The sequence below is a fragment of the Dermacentor albipictus genome, unplaced genomic scaffold, assembly GCF_038994185.2.
Source record: "Dermacentor albipictus isolate Rhodes 1998 colony unplaced genomic scaffold, USDA_Dalb.pri_finalv2 scaffold_11, whole genome shotgun sequence".
Lineage (NCBI taxonomy): Eukaryota > Metazoa > Arthropoda > Arachnida > Ixodida > Ixodidae > Dermacentor > Dermacentor albipictus.
In genome coordinates, this window is record NW_027225565.1 from 12,215,302 (window position 1) to 12,232,781 (window position 17,480).

The following is a 17,480-nucleotide window of genomic DNA, read 5'->3' on the forward strand; positions in this document are numbered from 1 at the left end:
TTAAGGACCGCGCAAAGAGCGATCGAACGAAGATTGCTAGGCATAACGTTAAGAGAGAGAAAGAGAGTGGTTTAGATCAGAGAGCGAACGGGTATAGACGATATTCTAATTGACATTAAGAGGAAAAATTTAGCCGGGCAGGTCATGTAATGCGCCGGTTAGATAACCGTTGGACCATCAGGGTTACAGAATGGGTACCAAGAGAAAGGAAACGCAATCGAGGACGACAAAACACTAGGTGGAGCGATGAAATTCGGAAATTCGCGGGCGCTAGTTGGAATCGGCTGTTCGCAGGACTAGGGTTATTGGAGATCGCAGGGAGAGGCCTTCGTCCTGCAGTGGCCATAAAACAGGCTGATTATTATTATTATTATTATTATTATTATTATTATTATTATTATTATTATTATTATTATTATTATTATTATTATTATTATTATTATTATTATTATTATTATTATTATTATTATTATTATTATTATTATTATTATTATTATTATTATTATTATTATGGACGTGGTGGGCCCTCCCCGAAAAAAAAATCCTGGGTACGTGCCCGCATTCAGGTAACATCCCATACACACGAACACACGGTACCAGAATGAGAATGAAGGTTATTTGATGCAGAAGCATATTTAGACCAAATACAGAAGATAAATGTTTTGCAAAGGCATCAGCAGTGTTCGAGACATCCCCATTTTCATCATTATTACACACCTCTTGGGCGCTCTTTTTTCAAGAGTGAGAGCGCACGTAGCTCCAAAATATTTTGGTTTATCTATCTTGCTGGCTTCAGCACATTCAATGTGGATGAAGTGACGATTGTTACAATTACATTGCAAAGGTAATGACAGCGCCTAAATTCAAGCTTCTACATATCTAGGCCTCATTTGCCTCGCTTTTCTGTGTGTGCGGTCTTTCAGATTTATTGTCGTTTATAGTACTTCACAAAAGCAGTGAATGAATTTTGAGCCGTTTTCTAGGTAGGAATATGCGCAAGTCAAGTTTAATGACCTGCGTAAACCAAATAAATCAACGTCAGCTGTCACATCTACTAACGACCAGTACAAGTTTTAAAGATAGTGGTACAAGCCGAGGCAAAAGTTGACGCTGCGCTTTGTGTTCTTTAGGTAACGGAGACTGCGTTTGTGAGCTACCAGAGTTAAAGGAAAACTTAAGCAGGGGTCAAACTTATAATAGTAATAATAATAATAATAATAATAATAATAATAATAATTCGGGTAATCATATCCTTGTTGTTCTACTTCATCTTCATAATCACTACCCCGTGAGGAGTTGCCGTCTGCAAGTCCCTCTTAAGTGTGAGCGATACGAACACATTTCTCTGTATGCATGAGAGTATGCGTTCGTATCCTCCAAGGAATCCTTAAAAAGGAAGGCTGAATCCTGGCGCCTTTAGAAGGAACTCGTTTGGAGCAACGCGGCGTGCAATTCCAGCGAGCCCTTTGCTTCCGTGGATTAGATTACATTGCAGGATATTATAGCTGAGCACACGAACAGAACCACTTGTCTGCTCTGGCCACCATGTAACGAAGCAGGCTTCTCGAGATAACGTCCTAGTTTTTTGAACGGCATAATTATGGGGAAAAAAAAGTAGAAGCATAGTGAGAAATAGAGTGCCGGGCTCCTACAATTTCGCCTATTACCATCGCCCACATATAGCATGCTCAAGGAATGAAGATAGCTACGCATTTCGATCGCAAAAAACTGTATTTTAAGCTCATATCACGATACTACTTTCACACAAATACACCGAAAAAAATATAAAATGTTACGAAAGAAAAGTGCACCCACTCCCGGCAAGCGGCGCCACAGTTTCGTTGCACAATCGTCGCGGGATAGTGACACGGCGACTAGCTCGCAGCGGTTGCCGAGTACGTCGTCGCCAAGCCTTGCGCAAGGTGGCCATCCCGTGAACGCAGTGCAGCCGGCAGTGCGCCCGCATACGTCTATTGTAGCCATCGTGCCAGCGAACGCAGTGCACTTTGATGTCGCTGGTCACGTGGTCAGCAGAGAACGCACGGCCAGCGACTCAGCTTGGATCAGCACAGCTGAGGAGGCTTGAAGGCCGCCTGCTGAGCTTGGGGTTGTTGTGCCGCTGCAGCTGTGACGAGGTGCAACCGAGCAGACGGTAGCCACAAGTGCGGCGATCCACGATACGACGGGCGACTCCTGTCGGGATTGTCGCACTGCCGTCTACTCTGTTCGCGGCGAACCTGATAGAAGAAGGAAAAAGATGCAATTGTGTGTGACTCAGCCACGAGGAGAGTCAATGTCCTCTTAGCAAATGAAAAAGTTAAAGAATTGTCACAGCAGGTGAACGAATACTCTATCGAGTTAAACAACATTTTGATGGTTTGAGCTTGTGTGAAGCTGCTAATGATGTCTTCTGCGCAGCTAATCCAATATAGTTCAAAGCAGCTACCATCCGTTGAATGTCTTCAGAACGAGTAAAGGACAGATTTATATTTTACACATCTGGAAAGAAGGTTCACTATATAAAGGAGCTCTGCCATAGGAGCAGTTATGTGCTGATGAAGCTGTTATGTGCTGAAGAGACGGGGCTTGCAATACACAACAGCAGCATACGCGAACATGGATGAGTACGTATAATATTCGAATTACTTCAACCACTCTGCCCCTAACCGTAAACGGTGAAATCGAACGCTATGTCTAATGCTTTCTGCGATATGTATTACGTATTTGCAGTGGAAGTGAAATCGGCGTTGTAGAGCTTTGCGGACATGGAAACTCAGTTGTCGGAAGCACGCAAGGTAGAGGAAGGCTCATGAAAGAGAAAATTGTCATCCACCTGAAATTTCACATTTTTCTCAGAATTTTAAAAAGTGGTAGGTAAATAAAAATTCACTTTTTGAAATCTCGTTTTCACTGTTTCTTTTAAGTTCAACTGTAGCATGACGCTTTAAAGGAGACCCCTCACCGTTCTTCAGAAACAAAACTTCTCAGCTTATGAAAAAAATTCGACCTAGTCCGGAGAGATTGACCTCGTGACCTACGCCTTTTATTGGCGGTATTTCTACCGTCTGAGTTAACGAGGAAGTTAACAGATCGCAGCAGGAAGGTGAATTAATCGACATCTCCAAGCACGTAGTCACTGAACATCGGAAATCAGTTCTACTGAAGCGTGCAAGGTGGAGGAAGGTTCATGAAAGGGAGAATTGCCACCAACCCAAATCCATGTGTTTTGATTTGTCGATTGATTAGCCTTCATGCTGCGTGCACTTAAGCTAGCCTCCTGGTTATCTCAGATGGGCGAAAGACCATCCCAGAAAGGCGTTGGTACCTGCTTCGATCCGAGAACCTGGACAAATTTATCTTGAATTGTGAAGCTTTCTTTTATTGGCAGCTCATATGGACACGTAGCCGCCAGCGTCCCAAACGGCCGCTGGGCGAAGCTTGCGCATTTTCTTCAGAATGAGCGGGTTTCTCACGAATGCCTGAAGTACAGGGCAAATACTGGAAAAGGCAAGTGACAGAGACGTTCTAGAAAACAAGCCACACGAGAGAAATGCAATGATTAGGCTGTGGAAAGCTGGAATTTTGTTCACACAGGGGTTAAAGATCCAGCTTTGGAAGCATACGGAAATGACGAAACGTTTGGCTCGATTTTCGAGGCAAAAACTGGCACTGCATTAAAACTAGGGCAGGTGTCGATATAGTCGGTAAATCATCATCATCATCATCATCATCATCATCATCATCGTCGTCGTCGTCGTCGTCGTCGTTGTCGTCGTCGTGATCATCGTCATCATCATCATCATCATCCTTTTTTTGTCAACTGCAGGAGGATGGCCTCTCCCTGTGATCTCCAACCGATTCCAACTAGCACCCGCGAATTCCCTCATTTCATCACTTCACCTATTTACTTGGCTCGGAGGATCTACCCCCTCCCACACTACAAACTTAATAGACCTCTGGCTATGACACTAAGGCTTCTACAGACGGGGGCTTACCCAAACCCCCTACTTCTTCACAAGGTGTACCCCGAAATTCAGACAACAAATGCATGTGCACTATGCAATGACTTAGCGAATTTACCTCGCATGCTCTGGCAATGTCCCGCGTTACGCGGTGATGAAAACAACACTTCTTCACGTTGGGATGCGGTCCTACACAGTCCCAACCTCAAAGAACAGTTATGGGCTGTCCTACGGGCCCGCGACGTGGCGGTGAGACTCGGCCTCTCTGTCCCGACGTGGGAGCGGCCCGCTGCGCGCTAGTGCACGCCCTAAAGGACCCCAATAAAGTTTTTCATCCATCCATGCATTCATCGCTCCACCTAGTCTTCTGCCGTCCTCGACCGCCTGCACTTTCTCTTGCTAGCCATTGTGTAACCCTAATGGTACAGCAGTTATCCAACCGGCGCATTACATGACCTGCCCAGCTCCATTTCTTTCTCTTTATGTCAGTTAGAATATTATAGGGAAACTCAAACCTTAGTCTCGATTATTTTTTACGGTGTTACTGTTGAAATATTGTTATAAATATTGCTTTGACAAAAACGTAGCAATCTGTTGCACATTTAAGAAGTATTCGCGTTCATAGTAAGAGTGTACTCCTTCGACAACATACCTAAGTACATACATGCGTCTTTGTGCTACGTATATAAAAAAATAAAGAGAAAGAAAACTACTTTGCCAGTTCATGCGCAATGCACCTAAAACGCAGAATTTGGCCCGGCCATTGAGAGCAAGCAACCCAGGTTGCTCGAATGCTGCTTATACAGGCCTCTATAATTGTGGCAGAGAAGTGAAATAGCAAACAGGGGACGTACAATATAAAGATATTCCAATCTGTTTTTATTCCAATCTCGTGATGTCATATTTACGTATCCGTCGACGCAAGCATTGTTCGGTGAGCCGTGGCGTTGGTTACGGAGGCCAATGGAAAGCTATCGTAGTTATACGAGGTCACATTTGTTTGCTTCTGAAGCGAATAGCATTGCCTACCACGACACGTTTTTCTTGTCTAATTAGCGGACCAGAGGCGAGGAGTATACGTAGATGAGCCGAGCATTTCAGTGGGGCCGAGCTACCAACGTGAAAGTATGCAACCGGACGAGGATGGCGGTGCCGGCGTCGGCGATTGGCTCGCTTCCTTTTGCTTAGCTTTCGCTTTCTGGTAGTAGAATGCGGGGACGTGCTACGGAAGGGTGAAAATGCCGCTTAAACGAACCCTCAGGGTAACAAAGGTGGTAGAGCAATGTCGCGTACCCGTGAACAAAAGTATGCGGATCAGGGGGTCGCCAAAAAAACGGAATTTCTTCGTAATTACAGCGCGTAAACGGAAACTAATCAGTGCGCTAAAAAACTCGTAATGCCTCGGACTGCAGTCTTTAATTTTATTCTGCATTCACAGACACAGGATAAAATGAGTTTTATCGGCAATCCCTTTTTCGTATAATTTTGGTCACGGGTGTGGGTGCCGAAAGGGCTCGACAACATCATCTGCCACTCAAGATATCTTATTATGCACTTGTAAATCCGTTCTCCACTGCAGCTCCGCGCATCCAGTGCCGGAGCGATCGGCAGGCAGCCATCATCTATTCATTTCGAAATGGGGGAGTCTCCAGCTGTTCCGGAAAAGATTTAATTTTGTTACGTCACTTTGCAGTAACGAATTTTTGTGGTTTTGTGACATTGCGGGACCAGCAGACGAAAAGGGCACAGCCCAAACACATTTGACTAATAGCGGCTGATGGTGAAACAGGCGCAGAATCTGAAATGGGTATTTTTCTTTTGTTCGGTCTAATCAATCATAATACGTCATTTGAATTGAAGAGTTTTCCTGACGTCACGTGGCAGATGAACAAAGTGGGGGTGGCCCGAAAAAATTTTGACCAATCGTGGGGGCCTGAATGCAGAAACGGAATAGAATAATTTGGAATATATTTAGTTATTGCGCCTCCGGATCTTTGGGTAGGTCAGGGCAAAATGAAGCGAAGGCAAGCAAAATGTAAGAAATAAAAAAAATAATGCTAGGCATTGCTTTCACAATACGATTCATCGGACTTGACTGCCTCTTAGACGAAGCGTACGTTATTCTACCTCAACTACTTATTAATTTGCTGCTTCATTTGAAGAACAACCGCATGAAAACCTCGAACTGTAAAAATAACCTTGTTTAAAAAAGCGCGGTTAAGAGCAACCTTCGTTCAAAATATTTCATTTGAAATACAATTAGGCCTGTTTGTATAAAAATAATACGCCGTTTCGACACCGAAACCGACAAAAACGCTTCTCGCTCGCTGAAATGGCGCAGACCTGAAATCACTGAGAAACTCTCCTGAACTATTGGCGACATCTTAGAGTTTAGGTATCACCCGGGCACAATTGAAATATCGCAGGCCTTCGTTTGGGATTAGCGGCTACTTGCGGGATTTAATACAAAAAAACAAAACAGAAAAAAATGGCTGTGGCTTAGGTAAGGTTAAGCCCAGGATGCGAAGCATACTAGCCTTTATTTTAGTTGTTGAACCACTGTTTAGCTTGGTGAACTGCTGTTGCTTGGCTATATTTGGTTGGGCTAGACGAAGAAACAACTCATGCGTTACTCTGCTTCGCCTTGGACGCCCCGCATTGGACGCGGTGAGCGTCGAGCAACGCAGCGTTCGGCGCGGCAACGAAATGTGCGCCTGAGCAAGCGACGCACGCCTGAGCCTTAGAAACAGCTCGTTTCTAAGGCAACACCGCATTCACTAGAGGCGCTTTTGTACCGCTTTGAAGCATCGTACTCGTGGCTCAGTGGTAGCGTCTTCGTCTCACACTCCGGAGACCCTGGTTCGATTCCCACCCAGCCCATCTTGCAAGAGTTGAGCCAAAGCCACTTCTCCTCTGTCGTGACGTCACGGTGTCACGTGGTATTCAAGGCGACACCGCCGCGCCTGAGGAGCTGGGTTGAGCTCTCGTAATATGCTTCGCATAAAGAAACAGATAATTACCAGCCAATCGTTGCCATCACCGCTATGATAGCCTGGTGCTACTCATTTAGAATCAAAGTAGCCAAGTTGAAACGTCGTTACGGCTGGGATTTAAATGGTACATACAGTGTCATGTGGTCTGAATACTTTGGTTTCCAAACCACCTCGACGCTTCGGGCGGTGCGGAGTGCAAGTCAGGGCTCAGTTTTCCATCGGCATCCAGACGTATATATCTGCACGAGAAACTGGCTACTCAGCGGGGTTTCTGGATTTTTCTCAAGACTAATGAAAGGGAAAATCAGTTGCGCAATATTTAGTATGCCTCCTAAGAGAACGAAATGACCTTTTTTGTCGCGTTCTCCTGGGTGGCGCATTTTCTTCCACATTCTACTGTCTTCAGTGCGCCCACAGGATACGCTGCGCATGTGGCTGTTGACATCGGGAACCCGATGTCAGCCAAGGCACATCACCTAGGCTGACAAACACGCATGGGTTTCCTTTATCGCTTCGTTGTACAGTCGGGTGGGTAACAACTTTGCCGTTCTTTCGCTCCTTCGAGGACCCAATGACAGTGGCTCGTAGCTTCCACAAGGCGGTACTTTTTCTGTAATGTCATGCATGAGCACCACATGGTCTAGCGACTGGTCGCACGGAACACTACAGATTGCGAGGCAAAATTGGCTACAGCGACTTTGGGCTTTCGCATATTATATACACGGCGGACAGACAACATGCTGCAGGACTTTCTCCATCGCTTCATTTTTAAGGTGGCGCGCTCGAAATATTAACTTATCAGTTTTATGCTAATGGTACTTCTAAAATAAAAATAAATTATGGGGTGTTACGTGCCAAAAGAACGATCTTATCATGAGGCACGCCCTAGTGGAGCACTCCGGAAATTTGGACCGCGTGGGTTTCTTTAACGTGCACCTAAATCTAAGTACACGGGTGTTTTCGCCCCTGTCGAAATGCGTCCGCCGCGGTCGGGATTCGATCGCACAACCTCATGCTTAGCAGCCCAGCCCCGTAGCCGCTAAGCAATTACGCCGAGTGTATAGTACTTCTATTTCTCGTCCTGTATGCTTTTATCTATAACACGTCATTTCGTATAAGAAATTTCTCGCATCTATTACTCCTGTTACATTGTGTCTCTTTCATGGTAGGTGTATATGCGTCAGGTGTCCAAGAGAAGTGAAACCGTAAAGAAGCCCGCAGCCTCTTACTTTCCTTTTCGTCTTCCAATTCATGAAATGTTACCAGTGGTGCTGTCCGCTTTATGACTCAATATATGCAGATTTTAGAAATATATCTTTTATGTATTACTCAGCTACAAATTTGTATACTTGGTGCAGCTTTCTTTTTTTCTTGTATGTTATTTTTCTAAGATATCAAGTTTTATGTGAGACAAAGAAAAGGCTGATTATGCGAACGAGAAATTAGCTCTTCCCATTTCGTATATTTATACATTGTCATTCTATCTCCTAACAGCTTTGGCGGTAAGGCCGAATTGCGCAGAACTGCGTACTAACGAACAGGCTACATGCCCCTCTACAAGCTCCTACATCGGTATTTGACGAAACTGCTACAATCCCTTCGTGAATGTATATTTAACGTTGAATGATTGCGCTGCATGATTACCTCAAACCGGCCTAGGTAGTAGTTGATCGTGACACCTTGGCTTGCACAAGCATATATGTGACTTACAATCACGGTGGCTCTTACGAGACAAGATGGCCTAACTGGAATAGTAATAAAAGAGGCCGAACAATGACCGCATTGTTTCAGCTGGACTTGTGTTTGGCTTACCTCGCGTGTAGCCTCCAAATGCAGCTGCTCGGTCCAGCCACGCCGTACGTGTCGCCGTTGCTCTCAGCCTTGATGGCGTTCAGCTTCGTCAACGCCCACGACAGCGTGTCACGTGGGTGGATGCGTAGCCTGCAACCCCAGACGTCGAGGCGGTACTCGGCAGAAGTCACGTGGTCGCACTCGACGAACTGGCCACTCATGGTCGCGCCCGCTTCCGCTCCCCGCGTACTCGGATCTTGGGTACTGCGTTGGCAATACATAACGACAGTGAACACTACTGTTGAACTTCATGTTCGTCAAGCAAGTCTTCGACGAACGCTGCAGCTGCGTGTCCTGCTTTATTCTCTGTAAAGAGCGCCTTCTGAATCAAAATACTAACGATGTCATCACCCTTACTGGAAGCAGAAGAAATTGTGCTGAATACATGTAGTAATGTTTGTTCTGGAAATCCAACTGCCATCTATTAATATATACCATAATTTATCCTAACTCACCCTAACCATAATGAAAATGTTTCATTGATTGCCAAAAAATTGTTCTGCGTGTTCCAAGAGTTTCTATTTTCCCTTGTATTTAAAAGTTGATGTTAAGTCGAGACCGTGAAGTGCTTAAGGAGCGGTACTGAAGGTCAGCATTTCTCTATTCGATTTTATTTATTCAGACACGACTTCAATATAACCAATAAAGAAATGTACAAAAAATAAGAAAGCTTCCTAACACAATACTTCCCAGGTGCACTGCGATCACTACATTATGCACCACTCACATTACTGTCAGTTTTTCCTGCCGTAGTTTCAAGCACTTTTGTTGTGTGTTCAATTTTGACATTTTTTTCATAAAGGGGCAAAAGCCTGAACTTCATCCTTTGATACCCCGATTTTGTCTATGTGACTTAGTCTGATGTCGCAAAAGCTGCCCTTTGTGACAAAAAAGTGTCTCAAAGCACGTTTCTTAATTATTTATTTGCCTTTTTATTCTTATGCAATTTGTATTGTAGCAGACAGCGGCATTGTATATAAGCAGGAGCTTCTATTTAGCACGTACCCAAATATGTTGTTGTGTATGTTGTTCTCGTAGCTATTATTATTATTATTATTATTATTATTATTATTATTATTATTATTATTATTATTATTATTATTATTATTATTATTATTATTATTATTATTATTATTATTATTATTATTATATGCATCCGTGCTAACTTCTTGTTCCATAGGCTGGAACCCTTCCTGAAGCAATATCAAAGGAAGTCATACCGGCTAGCTGTGAAGGGAGTTGTAATCAGCTGGGAAATCAAACCTAAGAAGGAACGGGTGGACAAATAAAAGTGATAGACACTATATTCACGCGTAGATGATACAAATCCTCAAATTTGCGGACGGGTCCTCTTTGGAACATATCGTGTTCTCTCCTTCTCCAGGCTTTTTGTAAAGCTATAATTGCCCTTTCGGCGGTCTGTATCTTCCTTACGCCAGACTAGTGCCAATGCGCGACATTGCCGAACTCACGCAAGTCCATTCGATGCCCACAAACGTAACTCCTTGCTCGGCCTTGGGTAGTAAGGATTAAGCGATGAAATTCGTTCTATTTACGGAATATAGCGGAATACGACCGACTGAATGAGCCCACATGTTCATTTGAAGCGTAAACGAGTTTAAAAACTAGTCGAATGCGTTCATAAAAATGTTTAGCACACAGTTTACGAATTTTTGACTCTGCAGCAAAGAGATTTCCCCTTTTTTGTATGCTGTTCCTGTTAGCACGGGTACCTGAAACAGATAAATGTGCCCTTGAATTTATAGCTTATCTTAAGTTGTTCCAGTATTTACGATTGTTTTGCGTTAGCACAGCTTACAAATTAGCGGTGTTTTACATAACAGTTTATAAAATATGATGTTTATCCTCTTTACGTTTATCAACGTTTGCGTAACTTTAATGAACTGCGATATTTTTTTTTTTGGGTGTTAGAGTTGTAAATGATTTTCCTGAATTTAACATTGACTACGTAATGGACAAATCAGCCTCTGAGAGCTCGGAGATTCTGACGTTTTTCATTAAAATGCAACAAAAAATACATTCTGTATATTGCATGCAAAGCAAAACAAATTGTCCGTTCCAATGAAGTTTGATTGGATCTCCTCTCTTACGGAATGGAGAATTTCAGCAGGGACAATAGCGTAGACCCCTCGAAATATATAAAGCAAGGTAACATGAAGCAGTTACGCTTCGCCGTGAAGTTTGCGAAGCATGTGATACTTTAGCAGCGGCAAAGCATTGAGGATAAAATGAAATTTCGCGGATTTGCGTGCCATAATTCTGATCTGATTATAAGGGACGCCGCATTGCAAAAAAGTACAGATCTACAGATTATTTCTTCAGTCTATGGATTAATTTCAACCCCCTGGAGATCTTTGCCGAGCACCCAATGCACGGTACAAGGGCGTTTTTGCATATCGCCCCCGTTGAAATTCGGCCTCTGCGTCTGGGATTTGATTCCACTAGATCGTGCTTAGAAGCACCACGCCAAAGCCACTAAGCAACCACGGCTGGTGCAAGCGCTCTTCACTGTACTGAAGAAGTTGCACGCTGTTTTTCTTTTCTTTGCGAGGCAAAACAACCCCTCAATGGGGTTTTCACAACAGTACAGAAATAAAATGAAATTTGTCTCTCCACTGAGGATGTTCGCAGTGGTCCTGATATTTGATGTAAAAAACACCGAATTGGACGTTACCTCTGTATTAGTAGGCGCATGGTGAACCTCGAGGCTACCACCGTCTGGTGCCAGACTCCTTGCACGGTCCATGGTACTTGCATGGTGTAACACTGAGCCACGGTGTCCTTGACACCCATATCAACGAGCGGGTACCACTGGGCCCTCGGGAACAGCCTCCTGGGTTGTCCTGTGAGGCTGCCGCAAGTGCGTTCATCGACCTTGGACCACGGCTTGACCACGAGGTCCCGATTGCCTGGGAGGACGTCCTCGATGGCCAAGTTACTGAACGCGTAGGACACGTCATCCTTGGCCGCATCTGGAAGTGCGGCGAGTGCAAACGAGGAAGGCGTCTTGCGGGATGGCGTCTCTTCCGAGATGGTTGACAGGCAGCCTTGGAGGAGACGGTGAATTTCGATGCCGCTAGGTACACCCATCCCCATGATTGGTAGTAGGACGATGCAGTTCCTTTCCGTGATGGTTCTAAGTGCGTCCACCACGATTAGCTGCGTGTCCGAAAGCGCGAGAGAGATTCTCTTTTGTCGCGTGGACCTCGCGTGCCAGCGCGCGAGAGAGTCGCCTCCGTGTCGTTCTTCTTTTTCCTCTCTTCCATTTCTAAACTTTGTGTATAGCCAGTCATGGAACTTTGCTGATAGGCTCTTTTTTTGGCCCACTCGCGAGCTGCAGCTGTAACTGAAATCAGCTGAATTAAGAGTGTGTCAAAAGCGGCAGCCAGTAAAAAAAGACTATTGGATTTCCGTATTGAAAGACATGTAAAACGCTGAAATACTTTTATGAGACAACCGCTGTACAGATTTGGGAAAAAATTGTTGCATTTAGTAGATAAAGTTACAAGCTATCTAGCTCGGGAAGCACAATATCAAATTATTGCTGTGCATATTTCTAAATATGATTGATGAGAACGGCTAAGTCGAAACAATATACAGACGCGAAGTTTACACGTCCATAATTCTCCAGCAAAAACAGACAACGCATATCTATCAAGTGCATCTCTTAGAGCACATAAAGTGGGCAAACGAGATATATGAAATCATAGCCTACGTGAAATTGTTTCTATGTTTACAAGTGTCTTGCGAAAGTCATAATAAAGAATAGTGGTGTGTTTCAGAAAGGTGTGTCATAGATCACGTTTGTCTGCTCTAGGCGTATTATTAGGTGTGGTTTAGTGATTGGTAATATTGTTTTTCTTTGCTGAATTACAGAATTGTAAACATGGCGCTTGGGTTTCATGTATTTTGAAGATATCGAACATTATGATACGAACACTGATGGAGTAAGTAAGAGATGTATTTGCTGCACTTTTTATTACATTTTTCTTTGAAATGCAACAAAGCGCATCGATATGACTGTTGTGGTTGCCTAGTAAAATGAAATGTGGCAGTTTCGCACGAGGCGAAGCATCGGCCGTAAACTTGTGAACATTCGCGTATTAACTAAGGTAACAAGCATGGTTTTATGCGTGCGCATGGAAACATCAACACGTCTCACTCGATGACCGCGGACACTCGCTGTCAAAATGTTGGCGTCACGAAGAGCGGCATATGCAGCGAGCGAATTGACTTTAGTGCTGTCCCTCACTTCAACGCGTACTAAGGAGTGAAAGCACCGCGCATGAAACTATCAACCAACGGCACACCTACGACTATGTACCGACGGCCTGTCGCCTTCGCGATAGGGCCGGCGCGACCGCGCTAAGCCGTGCCATACGCATACGCCGCCAGAGGAGAACGTCCTCCTTCCTCCCCTCTCCCGGGGCCTTGCGCACGATGGAAGACTTGCTCCCCGCCTTCCACCCTTGAGCGAGCGAGATCCAGCCACCATCTTCGGCTCATCCTCGCATGCTCTCACTCGTGCATAGCATGCAGCTCGCGGCCACGCCGTTACGGAATTTGGACTTTATACGGAATATCATGGCGACGGTGGCGGCGGAAATGTGCCTGGAAGTGTCTATTGGGGGCGAGCCCCACCACTGGAAAATCTGTCGCCACCGTTAGCATGACGTGGCATGAGGCAGCACTTGGACACCGCGGCCACGTCGGCTGCTTCGGAAGTATTCGGAAGCGCCTAAGCGAGCTGAAAACGAAAGTTTAAAGTCCCACCTGTGCTGTGGTTCTGAATAAATGGTTAGGCTTTCCCCCCTTGGTTGTCTGCTTGACAACATTTGAAATCACTGTAATAGATAGTGGCTGCCTTATGAAGAGTGTAGCTTAGTAGGCTACTGCTCCGTACCGCAGTGCCGGACATACGCAATGGAGCCCGGTGTCAGCCTTATTCACACGTAGCCGCAGGACAAGAAGTTGCGTGAACCTTGGCCCGCGAAACGTAGAACCGGCAAACAGCCATCGGCTACAACTCGGGTATGCAGCAAGCACAGACGCGAGGAAGATTTCTGCTGCGGCGCCCGGACTGTGATGTTCGATGAATAGCAGAAAGCGCGCACTGAGACGCTCGCCCGCGCGCGCTGTTCGGATAATGCCGCGACGATTTGGTCTATTAACTTGTTGATGCTAGATATTGGCAAGTTCACTGGAATGGAAAGGGAACGGTAAGAAGCATATTAAAAATTGGCATGGTATATGGTCATGTTTATGTTATGAATTAACGCACTAGATTACAAAAGAGAAGCAGCGGGATATCGCCCGCTGAGAATACCCATAGATATACAGTGCGACGCAACTTGAGAAATAATATTGGAGCGTCCAAGAATTTAGAAAAAAAAAGATCGAATCGTCGTGACGGCGCATCACAGTCGCCGTAGGAGTCAGTCTTTATAACGAAATTATTTTTAACAGCTCTGATAGCGTCCACGCAACAAAGGCTGTTCGTGCACTGTCAAATGATCATATTCTCCGGCCTAAAGCTCACGGCACGGCGCGACAACGCACTCGCAGCGACAGCAAAACATTGTGCGTGGACATGCATGCAGATGCGCAGTAGGTCGCCGCGAAGCCATGCGATCGCTACATTTAGGCTTCATTCTGTTATGCGCCATTTGGTTATACAGACAGCCCACACAGGAAGCCGGTTCGGGAGACTCCATCGAAGCGACCGCGCGCAGTGGCTTTCACTGCACGTATTCGGTAAAGAGATAGCGTTTGTAAACAATTCTGTACCTTCAGTTTTCCCAAGATTATTATTTTGACGGTTAGAAAGTTCGCTTGTTTTGAGAGTACTAACAGAAATGTCCAGGAAGGCTGCCGCGTGGTGTTTTTATTGAGCACCGTCACCCAAACCTATGAGACGCGCACCGCGTGATCCCTCATACTATGCAAGGAAGCCGCTTCCGACAGATGGCAACTCCGTAAGCCCTCCTCAATATAATTGCTTTTCCAATGAAATGATGAAGGCTCTCGAGCTAAAGCTTAGGCATGCTACATACTGTTAGCAGAGGTACAGCGCCTTAAAAGGTGCGAAAATGTCAGGGCAGTCAAGCAATGCAAGATGTCAACATGAATGCCTCCCTGTCTATCTGCAAACTCCGCGAAGCGCCTGCAGCCTGCATCTTCGAAGGCGTATCACCTCTTTCTAGTGACTTGTATCATTGTATCATTCTTGTATTGTTGACTTTTATCATTGCCCGTACAGAAGGCAAGAAGTGCCCACGCGGGCACTACGCACATGTCGTTCTGCAGGACAGCGCGCCGTCTGCTTCATCATTGTGATCATCATCCTGATCATCATCCAAAACATTAATTGGTTTCTATTTACAGAGTCTTTTGTGACAGTATGTCAGGGTCTTTTCGACGCTCTTAACTGGGTTTAGCAGGGGTGGGACCCAGGTCCAGGGCTCCAGCGCTTTCAGCTTCCACGCGTGCTCGCTGCACGAGACCAATTTGATCATATAGCAGCGGTCGCCGGCCAGCAGTGCCTGCCATTGCTTTTCACTTGGATTTATGACTTTGGGGACTGCTGTCATATGTAGGCATTCCCATGTGTTCTGATAAATTGTGGCCTCCAGGTATGTAGCTGCGCATCTGGCGGGGTACACCTTTTACTGAATAGATTTAGGTTGGGCACGGTTCCTGTCTGGAGCTGTCTCGTATCAGTGACCTCCAACCTCGTGAGTGATTGATGTGGGGGAGGATATCGTATCCTGGTTCTCCTGCAAGTGCGTGCCAATAAATCCGAGTATTCACTTGAAACAGACGGTGGACTTTCGAGTTTGGATTCTTCGGGCACTCGAATTGTATACCGTTGAGCCACCCTCTCAGTCTCTACGTTCCCCGCTATTCCTGCATATCCGCGCTACCACAGGATCTTGTGTTGGATTGGCTGTGGCTGTGTTATGTGGAGTGTTACGCGGTGGCCTATTCTGTAGTTCAGGAAATGTCGGCAGGCGTCTGGTGAATCAATTGGAATGGTTAGTGATATGCTGGTTTTGAAGCCCTCCGCCGTAGCTAGAGCGACGGCTCCTAAGCTTGATTGACGCTTGTTCAGCTTATTGAGCAGCTTGTAATTTCGGAAAGGCTTGCTTTGATGACAATGGCCATGCATCCTAGTTCGGTATGTTCTGCGGCTGCGTTCACGTCCACTATGTCGTTTTTGGTAGAGAACGCGCGTTTGATGTCAGTGCGTTGGATGTCTTCAGCTGATATCGCGTCCGTTGGGTTCCCTTTCTTTAAGATATGTTTGCGAAACTTTCACAAAGCTTGTAACAGGACTTACAAAATATACTTCTTGTTAATAATTTTTTCACGGCTTATGCACTCTGTAGAACGATAAGCAAATGAAAGAAAGCTCCCCACGATTTGACCACGTGAGTCTGTCTTTGCCGTCCGCCCATGAGGTGACGTGCAAGTCATGTTAGCCAATGAAACTAGACGGGTCCCTGGGGTTAAATGTCATGTCTCCATATGACTAGTTCATTCATGAGACGGGGTCTGCAGAGCTCACGAAGAGTACAAGCTTGGCCGAACTCAGGGAATTCCTTCCTAGCGCCCCTGCTCTTTGATTTCTCAAAGTGCATTATTCTAGCACTTTGAAAGTGCCCTACCCCATATGGAATCAACAGATAATCAAACCAAGAAAACATAAGGGAAATATTTGTTGCTTTACTTGGAGTGTAAAATTGATAAGCTAAGGGAAAAGCAAAGTCGATGAAAAAACGCGTAGTATGCTTCGAGTGTGTAGTGCGAATATTCAAGCGGTAGGCTGCCGTATGGGCTAGGCGTATTCGCTCCCTCTCTCGTAATCCTTAAATCGCTTGGAAATTCGAAGGTCTGGCTTGTTTCATAACGTTTCAATGTGAAAAAAAAAAGACATGCTTCATAGCATTCTCGTTAAAACTACTATTCTCATATTTAATTCTCGAGCGCTCAAAGCAGTTCTAAGCATAATTTTGCGCAGCCGAAGGCTCTATGACAGTGACGGCATGACCGTGGCATAGCGATTCTGAATCAATGAAGATAGTTTAACGAGGACAGTACGACGACGATGGCATGGTGATAATGGGATGACAACCGACCGTATGACGATGTTGCCTTGAGGACAACATGACGATCACGGTATGTTGAGAACCGGATGAAGAGTCTACAATGACGGCAATGGAAGGGCCATGATGTCTTCACTACGACGATATGACAAGGACTGCATGACAATGAACGTATGTCAATGACGAAATGACGGCGATGGCATAGCGCTTGCACGTTCGCGACCGAATGATGACGGCGTCATCGCGATGAAATGATGAAGGAATGACGTCGATGAAACGACAAAAGAGGTGTGACAATAGGATGACGACGAGTGTTTGATGATGATGGCATCACGACATCTGTATGATGACGATCAGGTGAAGAAGACCGCGTGACGAGCCTTGTTTGACGTCGTTGTAGGACGAGGATGGTGTGACGATGACGGCGTGAGATCAACTGTATATTAATTGGATTCCGACGATTACGTGAGATAGCTTAGCGACGACTTGGTGGGACGACGCTGACGAGAAAATGACGGCGTCACAAGCACGGGGAGGCGACGACGGCC

General features: G+C 45.4%; 1 protein-coding gene across 2 annotated transcripts in view; it reads right to left on the minus strand.

The window, feature by feature from the left end:
• Positions 1-1,712: 1,712 nt before the first annotated feature.
• The window catches only part of LOC139051328 (uncharacterized), a 35,682-nt gene continuing 19,914 nt past the window's right edge, over positions 1,713-17,480 (minus strand). Inside the window, exons 3-5 of one of the 2 annotated variants that reach the window (XM_070528340.1) lie at positions 11,502-11,986; positions 8,768-9,010; positions 1,713-2,237 (exon numbers count right to left, since the gene is read on the minus strand). In XM_070528340.1, coding sequence (XP_070384441.1) covers positions 2,054-2,237; positions 8,768-9,010; positions 11,502-11,923 — 849 coding nt within the window. In that variant the 5' untranslated portion in view covers positions 11,924-11,986 and the 3' untranslated portion in view covers positions 1,713-2,053. Of the gene's footprint in view, positions 2,238-8,767; positions 9,011-11,501; positions 12,102-17,480 lie in introns of those variants that run through there. The other variant, XM_070528341.1, reaches the window with a different exon arrangement.